The 24,044-nt window shown below is 36.1% G+C and overlaps 1 protein-coding gene across 1 annotated transcript in view; it reads left to right on the top strand.

Moving 5' to 3' along the window:
- Nucleotides 1-24,044, top strand: part of SEMA3E (semaphorin 3E) — a 263,539-nt gene that overhangs the window by 163,625 nt on the left and 75,870 nt on the right. Inside the window, exons 3-4 of the mRNA XM_003252290.4 lie at nucleotides 3,863-3,922; nucleotides 6,534-6,653. Of these exons, the coding sequence (XP_003252338.1) occupies nucleotides 3,863-3,922; nucleotides 6,534-6,653 (180 nt within the window). The remainder of the gene's footprint in view (nucleotides 1-3,862; nucleotides 3,923-6,533; nucleotides 6,654-24,044) is intronic.

Below are 24,044 nucleotides of genomic sequence, written 5' to 3'. Positions count from 1 at the left end.
ATAAAGTAAATCAGATAGCATTTATCAGTATAAAATGCTATTATCATCACTTTGATAAATTCCCATTATTACTCATGTATCAGGAATTGGATTTGGCTACATAATGCATAAGTTAAGCGACAAGCCTCTTTCACTTCTGGGATTTGCATGCCTTACCTGATATTTTATGGGGCATGGCTTTAAGAAAAAGCTTCAGTCTTATTTATTTTTCCTTTTTTTTTTTTTTTTAATTGAGATAGAGTCTCACTCTGTTGCCCAGGCTGGAGTGTAGTGGCAGGATCCTGGCTCACTGCAAGCTCCATCTCCCAGGTTCAAGCAATTCTCCTGCCTCAGCCTCTGGAGCAGCTGGGACTACAGGTGCATACCACCACGCCTGGCTAGTTTTGTATTTTTCACCACGTTTGTCAGGCTGGTCTCAAACTCCTGACCTCAGGTGGTCCACCCACCTCGGCCTCCCAAAATGCTGGGATTACAGGCATGAGCCACCACACCTGTCCTAAAAAAGCTGAATCTTGAACATATTTAGGATTCAAACAAACGTGAGATTTTTAGAAACTAAAATGCCTGTAGGAATCATTCATGTAAAAGAAAAGTCTGAAGCAAATCAGAATATTTGTTCCATTTCAACGCCAGAGGAATATTTCCACACAGGAATGCATGCCTAGTGTTTCATTTGGTCATATTTTTCTAGGGAAATCAGAAATATGGGTTTTTATGCAAGATTTTTAAATTTTTAAATGTTGGCTCCTAGCCTAAAAAATAATTACAATTTGCCACTAAGTAAAAAATACCACCAATCAGCAACATCTAATATTTTGTTCAATAATCAGAATATCTTTCCAGGCTGACAGAGCATAAGCTGGGATGGTGATGGATAGAGGAAGGGGAGGCAGAAGATAATAGAGACTTTAAGGGAACAAACAAACAAACAGCTGTAGACAGGAGAAGATTCTCTTACTGTCATAGGCCTAGCAATACAGTCTAACAACAGTACACCTTGACACTGGACTGGAAAAGGCTGTACCTGAATCCTTCTCAACCAAGGTCTCTGAGGACTCTTAAGCCTACTGAGGAAAAAGAGGCTGTTTGTAAAAATGTTAATGATATCTTGAGAGGCCCATGCTGCTTGGCTGTGTTATTTTGACTCCTTCATCAAAATGTTAACTTGACAATAAAAAGTGATTTCCTACAAAAGGGAATCAGAAAAATTCTTAGGTAGCCTGGGGTATTAGTCCGTTTTCATACTGCTATAAAGAACTACGGAGATTCGATAATTTTTAAAGGAAAGAGGTTTAATTGACTCACAGTTCAGCATTGCCAGGGAAGCCTCAGGAAACTTGCAATCGTGGTGGAAGCTGAAGGGGAAGCAAAGCACCTTCTTCACGAGGTAGCAGGAAGGAGAAGTGCCGAGCCAAGGGGGAAGAGCCCCTTATGAAACTGTCAGATCTTGTGAGAACTCACTCACCATCACGAGAACAGCATGGGGGAAGCGGCCTCCATGATTCAATGACCTCCACCTGGTTTCTCCCTTGAAAAATGGGGATTACGGGAATTACAATTCAAGATGAGATGTGAGTGGGGACACATAGCCTAATCATATCATCTGGCTTCAATGGAGGCAATTAAGTAAAAACTGTAGAGTGTTTTGGCGAGAAACACCATCTCTCCAAGATAAATCACCTGACCAGTCAAGCCCATGAAATTGATACATCAGATGGTGCTCCCTTGAAATTCCGAGGGAACTTAAGAAAGGAGGTGGACTGAGCTTTTTCATTCTGGTGAGGGAAGGTGATTGATCCAGCAGATGTGGGGATAAACAATATTAAGTAGGAGACTTAAGCTCTTGAGCCACAAAAACATTTGGGAACTGAGCAGTTGCTACAGTTACTCAAATGGATCATATTCCTTTGTTTCCACCTATAGATTTATTGCAATGTGGGTTTCCACAGATAAACATGAATTTTTAAAAGAAACTCCCAAAATAATAGCATCTCTTTGATAAAGTTGTGGTAAGGATTAAATTAGATATTGTATTTAAAGCACTTGACACAAAAATTGGAAAAGTTGATAATGCTAAGTGAGGATATGGGGGAATGGATTGCTGGTATAGACATGTAGCCATTTTGGAGAGCAGTCCGGAACTACATTCACAGATGCAATACTTACTTGCCCTGAGACCCAGTAATTCTTATGTTGTATATATATACCAACGATTTTCTTACACAGATCCAAAAAGAGCATGTACAAAAAAGTAACAATTTGTTTGATGTGATAAGAGACTCGGAAGCAATCTGGGTATCCATCGCTGGGAGAGTTGATAAGAAAATGTGGGGGAACCACACCTTAACATTACAAAACACTCAGAAATGCAGACTATATGTGTGCATAGGACTATTGAGGGAACTCAAAAACCCAGTTCTTAGTGAAAAACATAAGAAAGATGAGATTTAACTTCAATACTATTTACATAAATGAGAAATACATGCACAAAAAGCAATAGTATACACTTTAAAAGAGTACATACAAAGAAGGCACTTGGTAACAGGATACAATAGTTGCCTCCTGGAGGATGGAAATAAAACATGGAGTGGGAAGAAGGAAATAAATAATTAACTAAAATAAAAGAGGGACCTTTTAAGAGTGTTGATGAAAATGAATCATGAATTGAGTAATATAACGAACTCAAACCTCTGCACATAAGTTGATAAAGCAAAAGAAGGAAAAAATAAAGTTCTTAACAGAATGCCTGGCACGTAGTACAATCAATTCTATAGATAAAGCAAAAAGAGGACCAAAAGGAGTCTGAGAAAAGGAAAGAAAGTGATAAAGAAAAAAATTTCTTCCAAAAATAAATTAAGTTTTGCAATTAGAAATTTGTGGAACCAGTTAACAAGTATAACTGATTTCTGCTTGTGGTCTCAGGAAAGTGCTAGATACTATTGGAGGTGAAAAAGAAAAATTCGATATGTTCTCCTTATCAGAGAATAAAACAGCAAACTTAAAATATAAGTTTTAAGGAATATGTAAAGGAAGAAACCAACAAACTTAAAAAACAATGAAAACTTTTGGATATCCAGTTGGAAACTGGTAGAGTTAAACAATGTTTTAAAAAAAAAATCACTTTGGGAGGCCAAGGCAGGCAGATCACGAGGCCAGGAGATCGAGACCATCCTGGCTAACACTGTGAAACCCTGTCTCTACTAAAAATACAAAACAGTTAGCCAGGTGCCATAGTCCCAGCTACTCCAGAGGCTGAGGCAGGAGAATCGCTTGAACCCAGAAGGCAGAGGTTGCAATGAGCCGAGATCGCACCACTGCACTCCAGCCTGGGTGACAGAGCCAGACCCCACCTCAAAAAAATAAAAATAAATAAATGAATAAATAATCAAAGAGACAGTATGGTGTATTACTGGGTGATACATTGTAAGTCATCATTTAAAGAGTCATTCATCCTTTAGTCATTGTATGCAGCAAACATTACGGAGAGCGCACCACACAGAAGTTCTGTGTTAAGTAGTAAAAACACAAGAAACTGCAGGAGGTGCCTGAGTTGGAGGAGCAGTCAGGTTTAATATGGGAAACGGCTGGTTAAGGCATGGCTGTCCTCTGAAGGGCCAAGACTTGAGGTGAGCCTTCAAAAATATTGCAGAAAAAAAAGGATTTATCATAAAGTAAAAGCCCAGAGATACGTTTCTTAATTATGCAAATAATCGTGTGAATAACACAAAGCCCCATTGTATCTTATCAGAAAACAGAAAAAAAAAAATGGAAATGTTTTGAACTATAGAAGAAAGTGAAATGGTTTTCAGTGTGGTTTATTTTTATATGCAGTTGTCATAATAGTACATTATCTTTTATTTAGATACACTGGCCGAGTACAGCTCTAAAAATGGAAGAATGTATAATGAAGGGAAAAGATGCGGTAAGTATGATTCATTGTAAATTAAACAAATCATCAGTTATATCCCTAGTTAACCACAAAGAACTGAATCACTGAATTTTTATTTGCTCTTATAAAAGCATGTATGCAATTTGGTTCATGAAAAAAATGTATAGGCATATAAAACACATAATTATGTAAAATTAATTTCAATGTAGAGTTAAAGGAAGCAGAGATGCCATTGAGATCTTGGTTTTTATTTTGTTTTTTAATTTCTTAATCAACTTGGGTTTATAAATTCCTTATACTAATGCTTATTTCCCATGTATTTGGCAGAAAAATAATTGCAGGTAATTTTTTTTTCTAGGAACAGTTAAGCACATTCTTTGTGAGATTTCACTTTACATTGTTTAGTAAATTAGAAGTGAATGAAGAAACAAAAAGTTTGAGAGAGGCAATAAACACATTTTACCTATTCCTAAATATTTTTAGGGTCTCTTCTACTATAAGAAGCATTTTTCTCTCTGTAGTTTCCCTGCTGGGTGTGAGTGGCAAAATGCTGTGCATCAGCACCCCGACAAAGTCCCTAACACACTAAGACGTCAGTGATAGGACTTTCACATGGGAGCAGTGGCTAGCTGGTTTTGTGACACAAATGCACCCTGGAGGAAGTCCTGGACATCTGCCTGTGAAAGTGAACTTATCCTTTTTTTCAGTTAAAAAAAAACTATATAAATGACTAACACACATTATACCAACTCCTCATTCTCTGTAGCAGCTGGGTCACAGCCAAGGAGTGAGTCAGCACATTCCTGTTGCCTTAGCCCACAGCGTGATGCTGACTAATTGAACATATTCTTAGGCCATGTCAATCTAGCTCAGCTGAGCCCAAATGTGGTCTAATAGGCTCCCTCTCAGATGTGACAGTGTGTCAAGAGAGGAAATGCAGGTGTTTATGGAAATAAACAACAGATATTTTCACCATCCCCAAATGATCAAATTCTGCCAAATATATGGGTCACCCAAAGAATAAAATATATGAATGCAAATTTGAAGAAATAAATATACCTGTGTGCTCTGGATAATCAATTCAATAGTGCACTCCTCGTTCTTGCCAAGTGATTCTGCTGGCCTTTTCCTCCTAATACTGTTATAGGATATACTTTAAAGTGCTGAAATCACAACAGGTCCTTATAAAATGTGACAGTAATTGATGATTGCATGTATTGATTTCAAGTAATACTGGGCACTAAAAGAGTTTAGTATTTATTTCATAATTTATTTTTAATGGAATAGCAACACCTAATTTGTCAAAAGAATGCTTGCTAAAATTAGCCAAGTTGATTTTGAAGCAACTGTAAACTTTTTTTTTAAATTCAGTATACTGATGATAAAATTCACTTACTGATGGATATATTAAAGCTTTGTTAAGCATGTGTTATGTATTAGGTGCTGTGCTCAATTAACTGGGAAATGCCGAGATGTGTAAAATAGATTCTGTCCTCAAGAAGCTTAGAGTTGAATACCAGTGTTGACAAACTAGAGCTTCTAGGCCGAAGGTGGCTTGTTGCCTACTTTTGTAAATAAAGTTTTATTTGAACACAGCCCCACGCATTTAGTTTTGTATTGTTTATGGCTCCTTTCATGCTATAGCTGTAAAGGTGAACAGTTGCAACAGAGACCAGATAGCTCATCAAACTAAATACATTTACATTCTGGTCCTTTACAGAAAAAGTTTGCTGATCCCCAGTCTACTACTATTTCTTACAGTAATATAGTAATCTTATTATAGTCCTACAACAACATGTTATTTTTATTGGTTAGTTTTCTTTACTTAACAATTCTCTCTGAAGGTGCTTTATGTGAATTTGTGAGTGTGAGAATATAAGACTTACTTTCCAAAATATTAAAATTCTGTTTGCCCTAAAGACTACATATTTTGAGAGGCTGAGGCAGGCAGATTGCTCGAGCCCAGGAGTTTGAGACTAGCCTGGGCAACATAGGGAAACCCCATCTCTGCAAAAGATACAAAAGATTAGCTGGGCATGGTGGCACATGCCTATAGTTGCAGCTACTCCAGAGGCTGAGGTGGGAGGATCACTTGAGCCTGGGAAGGCGAGGCTACAGTGAGCTGAAATTGCACCACTACATTCCAGCCTGGGCAACAGAGTGAGACTCTGTCTTGGAAAAAAAAAAAAAAAGATTGCATATTTCCATACGAATAACTGTGCTTTTTCAAATTTTTGGTTTTAATGACTTTATGCTGATTCATGGTTTATACTGTACTTAAAAAACTAACAGCATTGGGAATAACTTACTTAGTGGAACATATTGCCATGAGAATTTTTACACTTGAAGAAATTTCTGAATAGTGCTTTTTTTATTCCTCAATTGTAAACTAGAATACATGAAAAATGATGCACTCTCATTATAAAATGTAATTTACACATCACTGCTAACCAAAATGTGTTTCAATCACCCCAGTTTCTTCTCCAAGTTCTTGTCCTCTTTTCTTCTACCCCTCTTGCCTCCTTCACTCAACAGAGATTTATGGTAAAACATGAGCTTTCTAGGGCTAGGAAAAACAAAAATCAAAAAGGACTAAACATGTTTATTATACTGAGAGATTCCTTCCCTTTTTTTCCTGCTTTAGGGTGAATGTGCAAATTATGTTCGGGTTTTGCATCACTATAACAGGACACACCTTCTGACCTGTGGTACTGGAGCTTTTGATCCAGTTTGCGCCTTCATCAGAGTTGGATATCATTTGGAGGTAAGATGTTTCATTCATTGCTGTCAATAAAAATAATGCTTAAAACGACCTTGTTCTCAAAGAAAGACTGCAGCATTTCTTCCCAAGAAAGATAAAAGCATTTGTGATATACTGAATTAGTTTGCTCGAGACAGAGAAATTATCTTTCTAAGCCTTTAAAATTCTTGTCAGGTACAAGATCTGTGAACCAATTAATTCACTATGTACTCAATTCACTGAACAATTTTATTTGCTTAATTTGCCCACTTAAGAACACCTCTTAACATCAAACTGTGTTCTCTATTGTGTTATATTAATATTTTCATTAATTTAACCACCAAACTGGAATATGTATATAGGTGTGTGTGTATGTGTGTGTATATATATAATTTACATAAATAAAATATAATATTTTACAAGGGACATGCAAAGACTTTTTGATTCTGTAATTACTTTCTCATGGTCAGGTGAGGTAGGGAAGATTTCAAACTGAGTTAAGATAAATATTACTTGGTGCCAGTTATACATCTCTTCTGCTAAGACTTTGCCACTAGGTGATACTGCATAATAAAAGCAAATCCCAACTGAATCCTGCCACACATATAATACTTAATAGCAAGCAGGCTCAAAGATCACTCTATAACCTATTCCTGTAAGCTGGGTGAATCTCAACTCTCATTAATTTTAGGTACATTTTGAAGCACTCTATATCACAATTTTACCCTGAAGCATATGAAACAATATACTCATGTAGAATCTGTTATTTTTCATCTACACTGGAAGGCAGAGTCCTACATTAAGACAAGGCACAGATAAAATCGAGTTCTAGATATTCTGTTGTTAAGCAGCTAGACTCATGATTCTTATATTCCATTTATGGAAGTGCAGCAGTGGCCATAAAATATTAATATTTTAAGCCACCACCTACAAAGAACACCGTTTCACCACTAAAATATTATTTCTGATATTCCTTATACGAGTTAACCCTCAGGTGCAAATATAATTTGATGTATTTGAAGTGCTTAATAGCTGCCCCTGGAGAGTGCCCGTGATTTAACTACTTCAGCTGTTAACTATCTATATAGGGAGATTTTTATCATTAGCATATTTTAAATGTTAACTAACCACTCCTAGTTGTAGATTAAATTAACTAACATCCAAAATACATCATAGTGTATTTATTGAATCATTTTAAAGAAACAATGTAGATGACATAAAAGTAGAACTTTAGAGATATGGAAGGCAAATCAGGCCACTGTAAGGTCAGAATATATAAATGTATATAACAAAGTATACATATGTATATACGTGTGTATGTATATACACAGTCAGAATACATACCTTTTGTGGTGCAAATCTGCTAGAAACAAATTCAGTTTCATTTATTTGAAAATGCTTTTGTTTCACCTTCATTTTCAAAGGAATTTTCCTTGGTTATAGAATTCTGCATTAATAGTTGCTTTGTGGTTTTGTTTTGTTTTCTCCTTTCAGTATCTCAAAACTGCTTTGTCTTCTAATCTCTTTCTAATGTAAAGTAAAGCTTTATTCCTATTGATGTTTCCCTTTTAAAATTGCTTTATCTTTTAAGATTTTGTCTTTATCATTGGTTTTCAACAGTTTCAATAGTGTGACTTTATGTGTGCAGGAGTGGGAGGGATCAGTATCTGTATTTCTTAGGATACTGAGATTCTTGGATACATAACGTTATTCTTTCCATCTAATTTGGTAAATTTTGGTCATTATTTCTTCAAATAATGTTTCTCCTTCATTTACCCACTCCTTTCCTTCAGGATATATATATATATATTTTTTTTTATTTGTCATATATAACTATATATATATTGTTATATATAACATATAATAATATATATGCATATATATACTTATGTATATCACAAAAAAGAAAATATATATATATATATTTGTTAGACTGCTAGGCATTGATCTAAGGCACACAGTTCATTTTTATTCAACCTTCTTTTCCTCTACTTTTCAGATTGGAAAAATTCTACTGATTTACATTCAAATTTATGCACTCTTTCTCCTGATATCTCCAATGTGCTACTAAGCTCACCCCATTGGATGTACCATACAGAGCATAGTTTACTTGAAAGGTGTATTAGCCCATGTAAACTTGCAATGGGCAGTAGCCACCTTTTACAACTTTCCAGCCACTGCCTTTCATTTGCTTGCACATACAGTTCAGATGTTAGACAGGGATGTTGAAGATAATTTATAAGGGTACATACCATAGCTTCTAGATTTCACCACTCACTTTTCTGCTTGAGTTCTAGCCATTCATTTCCACGTGAATTAAGGGGTTTCCTCAAAGAAAAATCTCTTTAGTCTTTATCTATTCTTAATTGATCTCCAGTGCCTTCTAGAAGTTTTTAAAAATAAATAAATATATATACATATATATAGTTTATCATCATTTTCTTTGAAAGATTTGTCCAATATAAGATGCATTATCATTAGCAGAACTGGAACGTGGTGTACTTCCACTTCATACACATGATATTGAATAACTTTATATCACATAATTATCTAAATATTAAATATGATTGAAATATTCGAGTCATGTTAGAATCTTTAAATATGATTGAATATTATTTCAATAAATTCCAATAGTTGAATGTTTCTATGATTGAAATAATATCCCACATAATTATCTAAATATCAGATATAATATATTTTGAAAAACTTATATATATGTCACAAGAGAAACTGGTGACCATCCGATAATAAAAGCAGTATGAGATTTATCCCCAAAATACCATTTAAAGGCTTGGTGCAATTTTACATGAGGGAATGAAAAGTTACAAATCATTTAGGCAAGGAGAATACTTTGATTAAGCAGCAAAGAGGCAGGGATGTACGGAATTTGTTTGCAGAAATTTATGTTGGTTAGAGAACAGCAGGAGATAAAACTGGGACAAGTTGGTGGAAGATTTTAATACGACACATTGGCATTTTGTGTTATTGTAAAGACAGCATGGAGACCATGAAGGAGTTTTGAACAGAGTATTTGATTGACAAGACATTCATAATATTTAAGATTGATTCAAGCAGGGAGAGATGAAAAGCAGAGAGAAATTTAAGGAGGCTATTATATGATCTTTATGAGAGATCATGAAGGTATTTAACCCTGTTGTTGCAACAGGAAAGAAAAGGAAGTGTTGAACTCAAGTGAGAAGCTGCTCAGCAGGACAGTTTCTGTAACTTAGTATTTTGTCTGATGTCAAACATGAAAGGGAATTAAAAAACAATTCTAATTTTATTTCTTGCTGATTGGGAAGAAATACAAAGTTCTTACAAGCAAGAGAGAGCTATGGAAGCAGGGTAGGTTTTTGTAAGAATCTAACAGATGTCCAGTATTTCTGTTTTAATTTTTTCATTTTCACTTATGGTTATTTGAAAGAGTGAGTCTGGAGCTAGGAGAGGGTGTTCTCAGAATAGACTGAATTATTAAACCCTGGGGGAGTAGTTAATAGTTTCCTCTGAGAGTCTTTCTTCTCTCTCATTCTGCTCTCACTTTTCTTTTCTCACTCTCACTTTCCCAAAATAACTTGAAAAGTGCCATTATTTAGGTGCTGGTAGAATGTCTAGGGAGTGTCATGAGCACTCAGAGAAAAATTGGATATAAGGCAAATCAGGTTAGTGCAAAATCAGAATTACATTTGTAAAAGAAAAGAAAAGTTTTAAAATGATAGTTAATATTATCAATGGTACAGTTTTAGTAAGGGGATAAGTAATTAGAAAGGAGATTACTGAATAGTGACACAATAAATGCAATAATATCGTTGATTTAATCAAGAAATAGAGTCGTGGCTGGGCGCAGTGGCGCATGCCTGTAATCCCAGCACTTTTGGAGGCCGAGGCCGACAGATCACCTGAGGTCAGGAGTTCAAGACCAGCCTGGCCAACATGGTGAAACCCTATCTCTACTAAAAATATAAAAATTAGCCAAGAATGGTGGCCGGCATCTGTAATCCTGACAACTCGGGAGGCTGAGGCAGGAGAATCGCTTGACCCGGGGAGGCGGAGGTTGCAGTGAGCCAAGATTGCACTATTGCACTCCGGCTTGGGCGACAAGAGCGAGACTCCGACTCAAAGATAGATAAATAAATAAATAAATAAATGAAATGAGTTGTTAAAGAAAATAAATATGGAGAAGAACATAAAAAGTGTAAGAATGCTGAAAGAAGATTTTTCTTAGAATAGCAAATAGAGAAAACTTAAATTATTTATTTTTTGCTACAGGTGTTGTTGATGAGCTTTTGATTTTGCATCCTACTTAATCCCTCTGTTTTTATGCGGGGATTTCATGGAGAATGAAATGAATATGCCTGCTGCTATTCTCTCTAAAGTCTCAGAGTACTTTTTAAATAGTAACAAGTGATACAAATATAAACTACTACAAGTTTATGTCCACCTCTGATTTTACTCACATCTCAAAGAAAATGGAAATTATGTGTTGAATGTAGATGCTCAGACAATAAGAAACAGTTTTAGGTATAAAGCACATATTTCTAGAGAATTGGCAAAGACCTTGAACTCTTGCGAAATTAAAATGGTTTTATTACTTAACAGCCAACATTTCTCTTAAGAATGAGACAACTTTAGCACAAGAATATTAGCACGTTACTATTTGTATTAGTTTTCTTTCTTGCAAATTACCAAAAATGTAGCTGATTAAAACACAGCTTCACACACTTACTATCTCACAGTTTCTGTGGGACAAGGGAGTCCAGGCACTGTTTAGTTGGCTCCTCTGCTAAAGGTCTCCCAAGACTGAAATCAAGGTGTTGCAATCTTTCTAGAGCTCAGGGTCATATTCCAAGTCCATGAGGTTATTGGCAGAATTCATTTCCTTGCAGTTGTAAGACCAAGGTCCTCATTTTCTCGATGGCTATCAGCCAGGGGCTGCTGTCAGCTCCTGGGGGCCACATGCAGTTCCTTGCCATGCGGCCTTGTCATAACATGGCTGCATACTTCTTCTAGGCCAGCAGGCAAATCTTTCTGTTCAGTTTACTAAGAGGGAATCATACAACACAGCTTCATCACAATGACTATCCCATCATGTTTGCCATATAAAGTAGTATAAGGAGTGATTTCTTTTTTTTTTTTTTTGAGACGGAGTCTCGCTGTGTTGCCCAGGCTGGAGTGCAGTGGCGCAATCTCGGCTCACTGCAAGCTCCGCCTCCCGGATTCACGCCATTCTCCTGCCTCAGCCTCTCCCAGTAGCTGGGACTACAGGCGCCCGCCACCATGCCCGGCTAATTTTTTGTATTTTTAGTAGAGACGGGGTTTCATCATGATCTCGATCTCCTGACCTCGTGATCCACCCGCCTCGGCCTCCCAAAGTGCTGGGATTACAAGCGTGAGCCACCGCGCCTGGCCAAGGAGTGATTTCTTACCATATTCACAGGTGGGCCAACACCCAGAGGAAGGGGATTGTATAGTACAGCTATATTTGAGAGAGGGATTCTTGAACACCATAAGCATTCTACCCACCACAGTATTCTTTCCATATCTTACATGTTAAAGAAAGGTTGCATTAATACAGGGATTTTTAGAAAATGTTTCTGGGAGAGGCAAGGCATAGGCCCAGAATGAATGATGAGAAATGAAGCTGTTCTTTTTTTGAATTTTGTAGTGCTCCTCTTAAAAGAAAACTGCATTTCTCTTTGCAAAGATTAAGGGATGAATGTGTGGGACATCTGCAGAATTTTTCTGCCCAAACCTGGGAAAATTTGATTGTCCTTGAGGGCATAAGCATTTGAATATACACTGCTGCCATATTTTAACAGTTTACAGTATATTTTCTCAGTCTATATTTATTTAGAGCATATTTATATTAAGTTTTAAGTACGCAGACTAAATTAGTCATGCAAATGTATTTTGCATCAAAGATAATCAACAATGTACTCTGCGATTTTCAGTATATGGTTTTGATAAAAGTTTCCTCTAGTGCAGAAAGTAGCAGTGCAGCTATTTGGATAGTATTGGCTTCAAAATCATAAGGGTTATACATATACCTATGAGAGTACAAATCTCTCTGAAGATATGTTAGATACTTTACACAAATAATGTTTTTAAAAGGTAGCCCACAGTTAAATGTTATAGACTGGAAATGATGTCTTTTTGCAGTTGCTTGTATTCTGTAGTTAAATATTTTGTAATGTGACAGCAGGAGATTACTATTTAGACATAACAATGTTCTTGCCTTTTAAGGTCATATGTGTTACATGGTACCTCATTGGTCCTTGAAAGCTTGAACACCATATTTTAAGTAAATATTGAAAATGTATTTTTAGGCGATGATTATTATTCCAAATAAATTAAAACATACATGCTACAAATACATGAATTTTAGAATCAGATGTTTTCCTCAAAAGTATTTTATTAATGTTTGTTTCTTAACTTTTTTTTTGGTTCTGCTTATAGTACAAAGTAAAAAATTCATTGGGGTATTCAACAAAACTTGTAAGTTTTTGAGGTTCAAAAAGTCACCCATTATGTGACTGAAATGTGTCTTTTCTTTTTCACAACTGAGATCATTATAGCCATGCATTTAATATTCTTTGTCCTTTCACAAATAAATATGCATATCTTAATTTTACAAACCATTTTCTTTAATATCAACTCTTCCTGCACCCAATTCTAAATCCCTGAAATTCTGAAGATTTCCAAATCTGTTATTTTTATGAGTTTCTGTTGTATTTGTTTATTATTGCTTGTTTATCAAATTTATCTTTTTTTTTTTTTGAGTCGGAGTCTCGCTCTGTCGCCCAGGCTGGAGTGCAGTGGCGCCATCTCGGCTCACTGCAAGCTCCGACTCCCGGGTTCACGCCATTCTCCTGCCTCAGCCTCCCGAGTAGCTGGGACTACAAGCACCCGCCACCACGCCAGGCTAATTTTTTGTATTTTTAGTAGAGACGGGGTTTCACCGTGTTAGCCAGGATGGTCTCCATCTCCTGACCTCGTGATCCACCCGCCTTGGCCTCCAAAAGTGCTGGGATTACAGGCTTGAACCACCACGCCCGGCCCAAAGTTATCTTAATAGTGGGTAAAAATATTAAAGATAATCATTTTAAAATAATTTGTAAAAATCTAGAGCGGGTAATAGCCAATTTAATAGAATAAATATATGAAAATTTACATTACATTTTTATAACATTTATACTTTCAGATAATTTTTATATACTAAACTAGACTTTAGTTAACAAAAATGTCCAGATTGTAATTTATACCAAGATATTTTTATAAACCTGATTGGTCACATGATGTGAAGAATGACTCTGGTCTGTAATTTGTTGATCCATTTATGTGAAAATAATATATAGAAATGTTTTACTGATTTAAAAATTATGGTAATTTTTAATATTTTCATTTCAAGTAAGTGATTAGAAGGTAATGAGCATTCCCCTATGAAGTCAGAATATGTTTTGTTTTGGTCTCAGTCTATGAGTTTTTCGTTTTGCAGACTAATTACTGTACATGGTTTTGTTTGTTTGTTTTGGTTTGGTTTTTGCTAGAAATGTAATGGAGATTAAAGGCCATAAAAATGGAGATTACCTGACAATGGTACTTTTTTTTTTTTTTCAGTAGGGAGAATGGGAGTATTTTATGCATTTGAGTTGATATGGAAAGTTAAATGCAAAAGAGATAATTATTTACACTAACATAGTAGCTACCCAATAAATATCCAGCTCACACCTGTAATCCTAGCACTTTGGAAGGTCAAGGTGGGCAGATCACAGGAGGTCAGGAATTCAAGACCAGCCTGGCCAACGTGGTGAAACCCCATCTCTATTAGGAATACAAAAAAATTAGTCAGGCGTGGTGGTGGGCCCCTGTAATCCCAGCTACTCTGGACGCTGAGGCATGAGAATTGCTTGAACCTGGGAGGCGGAGGTTACAGTGACCCGAGATTGCACCACTGCATTCTAGCCTGGGTTACAGAGTGAGACTCCATCTCAAATATATATATATATGAATTAGCATTAGAAGAATTCAATGGAAACCAATACTTTAAAAGAAACTATGCATTTTACCCATTGGAGTATGCCATTTTCTACTTTGTTTCTTCTGCTTTCTTTACTGAAATCAAAAGATACTTTTCAGTGCAGCTAATAGAAAAGGCAGTGTTATGTTCCCCGGAGCATTAAAAGGTGATCCTGACACTTTCTCCAGAAGCTTGCCGTCTATTATTTTTGTGATTTTAAAACACTCAAGGTTATTTAAAAATGTTCCAGAATAGAGGGATTGTTCCTTCTGGCCTTCCTCTCCTGTCAATCTTATTAGTGAAAGCTGGTTAAATGATTTTCTGATGGGAAGGAAAAGAGGATTCCTTGTGCTAGTTTTTGTCTGAAAATGATTATATGAAAGCTATTGGAAAAGTAGACTTCTTGACAAATGTCATTTATGGATCACTCTTTTGCATCCTCTCTGTGTGTGAGGCAGTTAGTAAGAAACCTCACTCTCTTGCGCCTTCTTCACTCTGCTCACCTTGCCTGTGAGCAAAGAGAAGGCCCCGAGAGAAACAGCGTGATGCTTATGTTGCTGAGCAGCCTTGCAGGTGGCCACTAGGGAATGAGGGAGCGGGAGAGGCATATGTTGAAGCAGAACTCTGTAACTAATTAAAGAACTAGGAGGTTTAATTCACAGGGAGCATTTTGAGGGCTTTTATGATGAGCATTTATGAGGGCTTTTTTTTCTCCCTCACTTGAACAAATATAAATACATGGAAGAAATCAAAATAAGGAAAAGTGAAATGCTCCAAAGCCAACATTTGTCCACCTCTTCCATGGCATTCCTAATTCTGATTTTGCAGTCCTAATTATGATTTTGTTGATTTTCAATCAAAATATTTCATGGACATTCATACACACACACACGCACACATACACATATGGATATAATTCTATCTCATTCATTCAAATGCCTGCCTAGTATTTCATGGTAAGAATAAACCATAATGTATTTAATTAAGCAATTTATTTTTAAACCCTTAATCCTGAAGCTACAGCAAACCAGAAGAAGGAGAATGAGTGTGGTGCTTTGAGTGGTTTGGCACCTAAAGGGCAAATGAGCTTCTCATGGTTGTGACCCAGCAAGCATTCATGTCTCTTTAGTTTAATCAGACGTTAGAAACTGGCAGCAATATGCCCAATTCAGCTCACAGATGTGCTTTGTTTGTCACAGACAGTGTTTCTTGTTTGTTTTCTTGCAAAGAGCATACTTTTAAAAACCGGTTGGTTTCACATAGTAAATTGTGACTTTCAATGGACCCACATGAAAAGAACCAGTTGGTGCTAAGTAGTTGCAGCCCCACTTTCCACGTGGGACATGTGCTTAACAATATTCCACAGTTTCTATCAAGCACACAATGCACACTTGCACCCAGGCATTTTGCCAGTTTGCCATCTCCACCTGGCAATAAGAGGCATTTGCATTTGCTACTCAAGTACTTGAAGGAATATGCACCTCCTGAAAACCCTTAAGTGCTTAGAATCTAGTAGTAAATAACTATGGAATGAATGAATGTGTAAATAAATGAATGGGTTTGTTACATTTATGCCTTGATGTAAAACTCCAAGATTCTAAGTCTAAATTAAAAATTTTAGGCCTTGATTATAATATGTAAAAGATTTAAATTTGGTGAATTTTTGTTTTTATTTTAACCCTTTTTTGGTTAAGTTGGTTAAAGTGTTTATAAAAGGAATTTGCAAGTCCCCCTGTGTTAGTCTATTCCCATGCTGCTATAAAGAACTGCCTGAAACTGGGTAATTTATAAAGGAAAGAGGATTAATTAACTCACAGTTCCATATGGTTGAGGAAGCCTCAGGAAACTTACAATCATGGTGGAAGTGGAAGCAAACCTGTCCTTCTTCACATGATGGTGGCAGGAAGGAGACACGCTGAGCAAAGGGGGAAAGCCCCTTATGAAGTCATCAGATCTCATGAGAACTTACTCACTATCACAAGAACAGGATGGGGGAAACTTCCCCCACGATTCAATTATCTCTACCTGGTTCCTCCCACAACTCCATGGGAGCTATAATTCAAGATGAGATTTGGGTGAGGAACAAAACTAAAGCATATTGCCCCCTCCCCTGACAACTTTTTTCTTTTAATTATATAGATTCTGCCAACTCTTGGAAAGGTTTAGTGATAACATGATAATATGTATTTGTTTTTACTTTTCTGGTCTTTAAAACATAAATTAAGCATAACATAAACAGCAGAGACATTTGTTAAGTACACCGGTTTTGTTAACTTATAAAATGAATAAAGAAAAGTATACAGACAAAAAAAGTAACCTATTTTTTTTTCAAAAATTGAACACATCAGTTTAAGCAGCATCTAGATCAATAAATAGAACACCAGTGCCCCAGAGTCTGTTGTCCACCTTCAATAACTACCCCCGAAATAAACACTATTATGATTTCTATCATCATAGATTAGTTTTGCCTCATTTAGAATTTTATGTAATGGAATCATAGACCAAGTATTTTTTGTGTGGTTAGCTTATTTTGCTCAACAATTATACTGAGATTGATCTATGTTGGTGTTGTTTTAGTTCATGTTCAACTTTAGTAAATACTACTAAACCATTTTTGAGTCATTGTACCTATTTTTATTTATAGTTCTAGTATCCTACATTTTTTATGTCCACCAAGTGGTGGTATAAGTTCCTCCCAGTTACTACCTCCACATGTTAAAGGCCATTGTCTTGTCTATGCTGGATTACTGAGCACTTCTTCCTAATGGCTGCATAGTTGTATCACATTGTGGTCTTAATTTCTATTTTTCTGATGCTCAAAAAAATTGTGTGCCTTTTATGTGCTTAATGAAGTTTTCAGTCACTTTTGAGCTGAAGTCTTCAGTTTGCCATTTAAGAGCTGTTCGACATTTGCCAAATGGGTTTGTTGGGGGATTTTATGAGGGAGCAAGTATAAAATATCCAACTCAATACTCAGCATACAGAAAATAATCAGTGAAAGATAATTCCTTTTACGGCCCCCTTTTGTGCTGTTTAAAACAGAAAATTTGAAACAAGGGCCAAAATAAAATTGGGAGGAAACAGTAGAAGAGAGTAGTTGATTTATATGTATATAATGTATATAATTAGGGGGTGGGAAAAGAGAAACAGGGAGAGAGAACAAAGCCAACATTTTCTGCTTATGATATTGAACTTACTGACAATCAAGGTAAGTCTGAAAGAAATGATGTGCTGTATAGTTCTCATTAGTGTGTGAGGGAGTAGAGATTGATGGCATAAGCTTTTGATTCAAGAATACCTGGGTTTTTGTCTCTGTAGTTTAACTAGATCTGTTATAAGGTTTTTAATAATATTGTCTTCATAAAGTCAGTAGTGAAAATTAAATTTATATATGTATATGAAATTAAATATAAAAAATGAATATAAAATATTTTAAGCATAAAATATTTTTAAAATCCAAAATAAAAATTAGGCCAGTCATGGTGGCTCATGCCTGTAATCCTAGCACTTTGGGAGGCCAAAGCAGGAGGATTACTTTGGCTCAGGGGTTTGAGACCAGCCTGGGCAACATGGTGAAAACCAGTCTCTACCAAAAATACCCAAGTTAGCTAGGCGTGATGGCGCATGCCTGTAGTCCCAGCTACTCAGGAGGTTGAGATAGCAGGATCTCTTGAGCCCAGGAGGTGGAGGTTGCAGTGAGCCGAGATTACACCATTGCACTCCAGCCTGAGCGACAGAGCCAGAACCTGTCTCAGAAATAAATAAATAAATAAATAAAATTTAAAAAATAAAACTTAAAATTTAATTGTATAAAAATTCAAACCTGAAATGTAAGTTATATGTTTGTATTTGGCCAGTAGTAAATTAAGTACTTAATATAAAGTAGCTATTTTATTAACTTTTCTATCTTTGAGCTTTGAGACATAATTGTAACATAATTCTTGATATAAGGGGCAGTGTCCATAATAAGACAATTACAAAGAAAAATCTGAGGCTTTCTATGTATGAACTTTTGTGTCTCATACCAAAAACTTAATGTTATCCTAGTTCATCACTTTTCACATGTATGATACTGTGGCAACCAGATGATTTCTTTTCCTTATGCAGCTACTGAGTAATGGTGGATGTTTTGTAGCAGCTACATTAGTCTGCTTTAGGTTAGAAACGTTATCAGATTCGGTTTTCAAATTTTCTTTAAAGGATCTGGAGAAATTTTGAAAAAATATGACTGAAGACATTAAATTCAGTAACTCTAAAGATATATTTCACATTTGTTGAAACAATGACTCTAAGGAGAAAATATGCTAGCCTGGTAGGACTTTCTTGGTTTTTGTTTTGTTTTGTTTTTGTTTTAGAATAGGGTCTCACTCTGTTGCCCAGACTTGAATGTAGTGGCACGATCATAGCTCACTGTAGCCCTGGACTCCTAGCCTCAAGGGATTCTCCAACTTCAGCCTCCCAAAGCACTGGGCTTATAGACATGAGCCACCACACTCAGCCAGAATGTTTTTTTGTTTTTAAGAATATGTTTACTAAGATATTTGGATAATATTAGGTGATTAAGTAATACATTGACTCCTTAACAGTAACTTGAATTTTATTAGTGTAGTCAAGTTGAATTAGTTATAAATTCAGTCACACACTATATTGCTAATTCATGGACATGATATAGAACAGATGTACCTAGAGTTAAATTTGGTGGGCTAATTAAAATATTGGCTTGATTAAAATGACTTGCTTTTTCCGGACTGGCAAGATGAATTGTGTCAGGTTTTACTTTCCAAATGGAAATTATTTTAAATATAAGTCAACTCTAATTTTACTCATTTATTGTGTTAACTTTCAAAATTCCACATTGTTACAGATATTTTGTCCAGAAACTTTATTTTGAGTGTTTGCGTGGATTAAACAGCTAGACAGAGAAAGATAAAAAAGAAAAGTGGATGAGTTCAGTAGAAAAAGAGGACTCATTGTGTTAACATTATTTTCCTATTAGAAATTGAAAAAAACAATATATGAGCCTCAAACAGAAATGAATCTTTTTAGTATCCTACTGTTGGAAAAATATCATTTGGCATGGCACTTACCACTTTGGCCACTGTGCCTTTGTTTACTGGCCTATCTTCTCCAGTGTTTTCCATACTAACTGCAACTTTAATGTCACTGGAGAGATATGCCCCCAATGTTTCTATCTCTTTTCCTAAATATCTTTTCTATTTTGCATTTGGAGTAAATAAATAAGCTCCGTGTTCATCTTTCGCTTTTCTCCAGCGACAGCCTTCCTTCTTCTAAGATGAAAAATGTTGCACAGACTTTATTGTTGTTGTTGTTGTTGTTTGAGACAGAGTCTCGCTCTGTCACACAGGCTGGAGTGCAGTGGCGCGATCTCGGCTCACCGCAGCCTCCACCTCCTGGGTTCAAGCGATCTTCCTGCTTCAGCCTCCTGAGTAAATGGGACGACAGGCACCCGCCACCATGCCCAGCTAGTTTCTTTTGTATTTTTAGTAGAGACGGGGTTTCACCATATTGGCCAGGATGGTCTTGATTTCCTGACCTCATGATCCACCCACCTCGGCCTCCCAAGGTGCTGGGATTACAGGTCCCAGCCAAAATGTTGCATAGAGTTTTATATGTCCACCCATATTCTCATATTTGAACCATTTGACAAACTTTGTAGTCTATATTGATTAATTGATCAATATATAGATTCAGTTTTATTTATAGAATAAAATTCTGGAACAAAATTAACAAGCTGTTCTCTCATCCTAGTCCAATCTCCTCAGGACAGTTTGTTTTTCTCTCTAATCCTCCATTTTCTCATTTGCAAAATTAGTTAAGAGGGCATCAACTAAATCCAAAATAGTATATAGTGAAGTAATATTGTCTATCTGACAATCTTATTGTAAGAATCAAATTATTCCAATAAGAATCTTAATAAATAGAGCTACCATGTATTAAGTACATACCCTGTGCCAGATGTTTTTGTTCATTTATGTTGATACTCATAACACTTCACAAGGGAGGAATTGTTATTCTCATTTAACAAATGAAGAAAGTAAGAAATGAAGTCACTTCTTAATGCTATACAGTACTGGAAGAACTTGAACTTCATGGTCAAAGGCCAAGTTATTTTCATTATAATGTGTTGCTTTCCCAAATTATATACTATATTGATGCATTTTGTAAAACAATGAAGGATCACACAGAGAGTTTAACGGTGGTAACAACTGTGTCTAAGCAACATCTGCTGTGTGAATCTACACCTTCCACTGCTTTTCCACTCTTTCTTTCAATTTGATCTTCATTCTCAGCTGTCAGTAGACATCTCATTTTCAGTCTTTCAATACCCCCAGGTTTTGCTTTCTTCTGACACAGAGGAGACCTCACTGCAGTGATATTCACAAAACACCACCACAAACTACTTGGTTCTTTGTGTATCTGTGTATTCACCTTTATAATTCATTAATCTTGGTTCAGTTGAACCTTTTGTTTTCTCCACTGCTGTTTGAAACTGCTGAATATCATTAGAGACAATTGTGGGATGCCTTCACTGTTATTCAGATGAGCCTATATACATGTGGTCAATCTTTTTTAGCCCTTAATTAACTCTTGGCATTGTCCGAGTTGCTACTATTCTGGAGGGTGGATCGGAGTAGATTAACATAGTGGGAAGAATACAGGCTTTAGGACTAACAGATGAAATTTCAAATCCAAAGTCTGCTACTCACTAATTGTGTAACCCTGAGTCAATATCCACATTGAGCTTCAGTTTCCTTATCTGTAAACTTAAGACTCCATTTTAATGAGTAGCTTGTCAAAGTTGCATGGATTTTTTGACATCATAAATGGGAAAGCAGCTGCCTTAGGGACCGGAATGTAGTAAGTGTACACAAGATGCTACTTTTGTTCATGTTAAGTCTCCAATGCTGCCTTCATAGTTTTTTAACTCAAAGTATTTGAAATATCTCCTATTTAAAAAAGCAAATGTAGGCCATAAAGTAAAAGTCTATAACTTCCCCCTCTCTTTCACTTCTAAATTTAAATATTTGGTGCTACCTTTCCCCATTTCTCAGATGAAGCCCTCACTCTTCTTTCTCAGATTATTTATTCCACCTATACTCTTTTTATTTATTTTTTTTTTATTTGAGACAAAGTCTCACTCTTGCCGCCCAGGCTGGAATGCAATGGCGTGATCTCGGCTCACTGCAACCTCTGCCTCCTGGGTTCAAACTATTCTCCTGCCTCAGCCTCCCAAGTTGCTGGGATTACAGGTGCCCACCACAATGCCCAGCTAATTTTTGTATTTTTAGTAGAGACAGGGTTTCACCATGTTGGCCAGGCCTGTCTTGAACTCCTGACCTCAGGCCAAACGCCCGCCTCAGCCTCCCAGAATGCTGGGATTACAGGCATGAGCCACCGTGCCCAGCCCCACCTATACTCTTGATGACATCTCTTTGTTTCTTCATTACTTTTATCCACCAAATATCCTTTTTTTCTTTCCACTTCTACCTTCCAGAATATAAAAATGTTTTAGAGTTCTCTATTCTGAAATAAAAATTATAAAACAAACAAAAATTTTGCCTCAACCTTACTTAACCTACAAGCTGATTTATTGACTCCAGCATTTTCTAAAATATCTTGAACAAATAGTCTGTATTTGCTATCTTTGCTTTCTCAACTTCTATTTACTCTTCAACTCAAGGTGCATCTATCACTTTGTTGAAATGGACTGGTTATTGTTACCTACAGCCTTCTAGTTGCTAAATGTCTTCCTTAACTCATTTTCCTCCACTACTTCCTTGCTGCATCTGACAGTATTAGTAATTTTCAAATAGAAGCTTTCTTCTTTTCATTTTTAGGAGCATGTTTTCCCCATAGTTTTGAAATGCTGAGGCTGGTCACAGTGGCTCATGCCTGTAATCCCAGCACTTTGGGAGGCCAAAACGGGCGGATCACCTGAGGTCAGGAGTTTGAGACCAGCCTGGCCAACATGGCAAAATCCCGTCTCTACTAAAAATACAAAAATTAGCCAGGAGTGTTCATATGTGCCTGTAGTCCCAGCTGCTCTGGAGGCTGAAGCAGGAGAATCTCTTGAACCCCAGAGGTGGAGGTTGCAGTGAGCTGAGACTGAGCCACTGCACTCTGGCCTGGGTGACAGAATGAGACTCCATCTCAAAAAAAAAAAAAAAAAAAACGCTGAATATTCTGCCTTCCCAGCCTTTTAAATGTTGATGATTGCAGGAATTCTGTTCTTGGTCTGTGTTTTCCAACACTGCATGCTTTCCTTGGTATTCTTATTTCTTTACATAGCTACATCTACCCTCTGTTGGCTAGCTCCAAAATCATATTCCCATAATTGATCTTTATCTAGAAATCTATAATCACATTTTCTATGCTTACTGGACATTTATCCCTAAAGTAATTTCCTAGAGACAATGTAAGATAGCCATTCTTTTAATAAATAAAATTGCACATTCAGGTTGACAAAGGAGGGAGGACCTCTTGACAAGAGGAAGAGACAGATCCTACGCTTCCTTCATGACTCTCCTCTCCAACAAAAGAGACCAAAGAGACAATCACGAGATTTTGTGCCATGTTTCAAAGACTATATTTTCTAATTTGTCCATGCATTCACTATGCTGATTCCTTTACTTGGAAAACTCTTATCCTTATTCTCTGTTTGGAACATCCTAACTCATCCATCAAGACTCAGATCACACATCATCTCCTCTATTAAGCTTATATCAACCTCTATCAGATGAAGCTAATTACTTCGATGATTAATTTGGATTTTAATTGTACTTAAGACAAAACTTAATTTTGAATTAGTGTCTCTAGAGAAGAGACTGTCATTTCTAACTCTATATCTTCATGCTTCAACATAATGCTGACAGCAGTCATTGAAATCATTCATTGAAAACATGTAATAAACATATATATATATACATATATATCAGGTCATTTTTTTACTTAACATTATTTAACTTAACCTAGTTATTTATAAACTATTAATTGCTAGACCTTTAAATAGTTGTTGCATTAATATAAATCAATAAAAGATGCTTCTGAATAGAATTGAGTATTATGTTGACTTTTAAGTTTAAAACTGGTATGTTCAAATATTTGAATACTCTTTAAATTTTTTTTGAATTTTTAAAATCAATATTGAAAATTCAAGATCACATATATGCAAGTATATATATGTATGTATAAATGTATATATGATGATCTTTCCAGCTTTCTGGGCTAATTACTCTTTGACTGTTCCCTCTTCCATACTAATCATTTATAAATCATCATTTAAATTTTTATCTCTTATATAGTGTCTTTTGTGAACTGCTTTTATTTCAACCCTGATTTGGAATCAGTCATAGGCTATATATCAGGCTGTGCAAATAAAC

Source organism: Nomascus leucogenys, chromosome 11 (genome assembly GCF_006542625.1).
Source record: "Nomascus leucogenys isolate Asia chromosome 11, Asia_NLE_v1, whole genome shotgun sequence".
Lineage (NCBI taxonomy): Eukaryota > Metazoa > Chordata > Mammalia > Primates > Hylobatidae > Nomascus > Nomascus leucogenys.
Note: the sequence above shows the minus strand (reverse complement) of the source record. Positions and strands in the feature narration are given on the sequence as shown.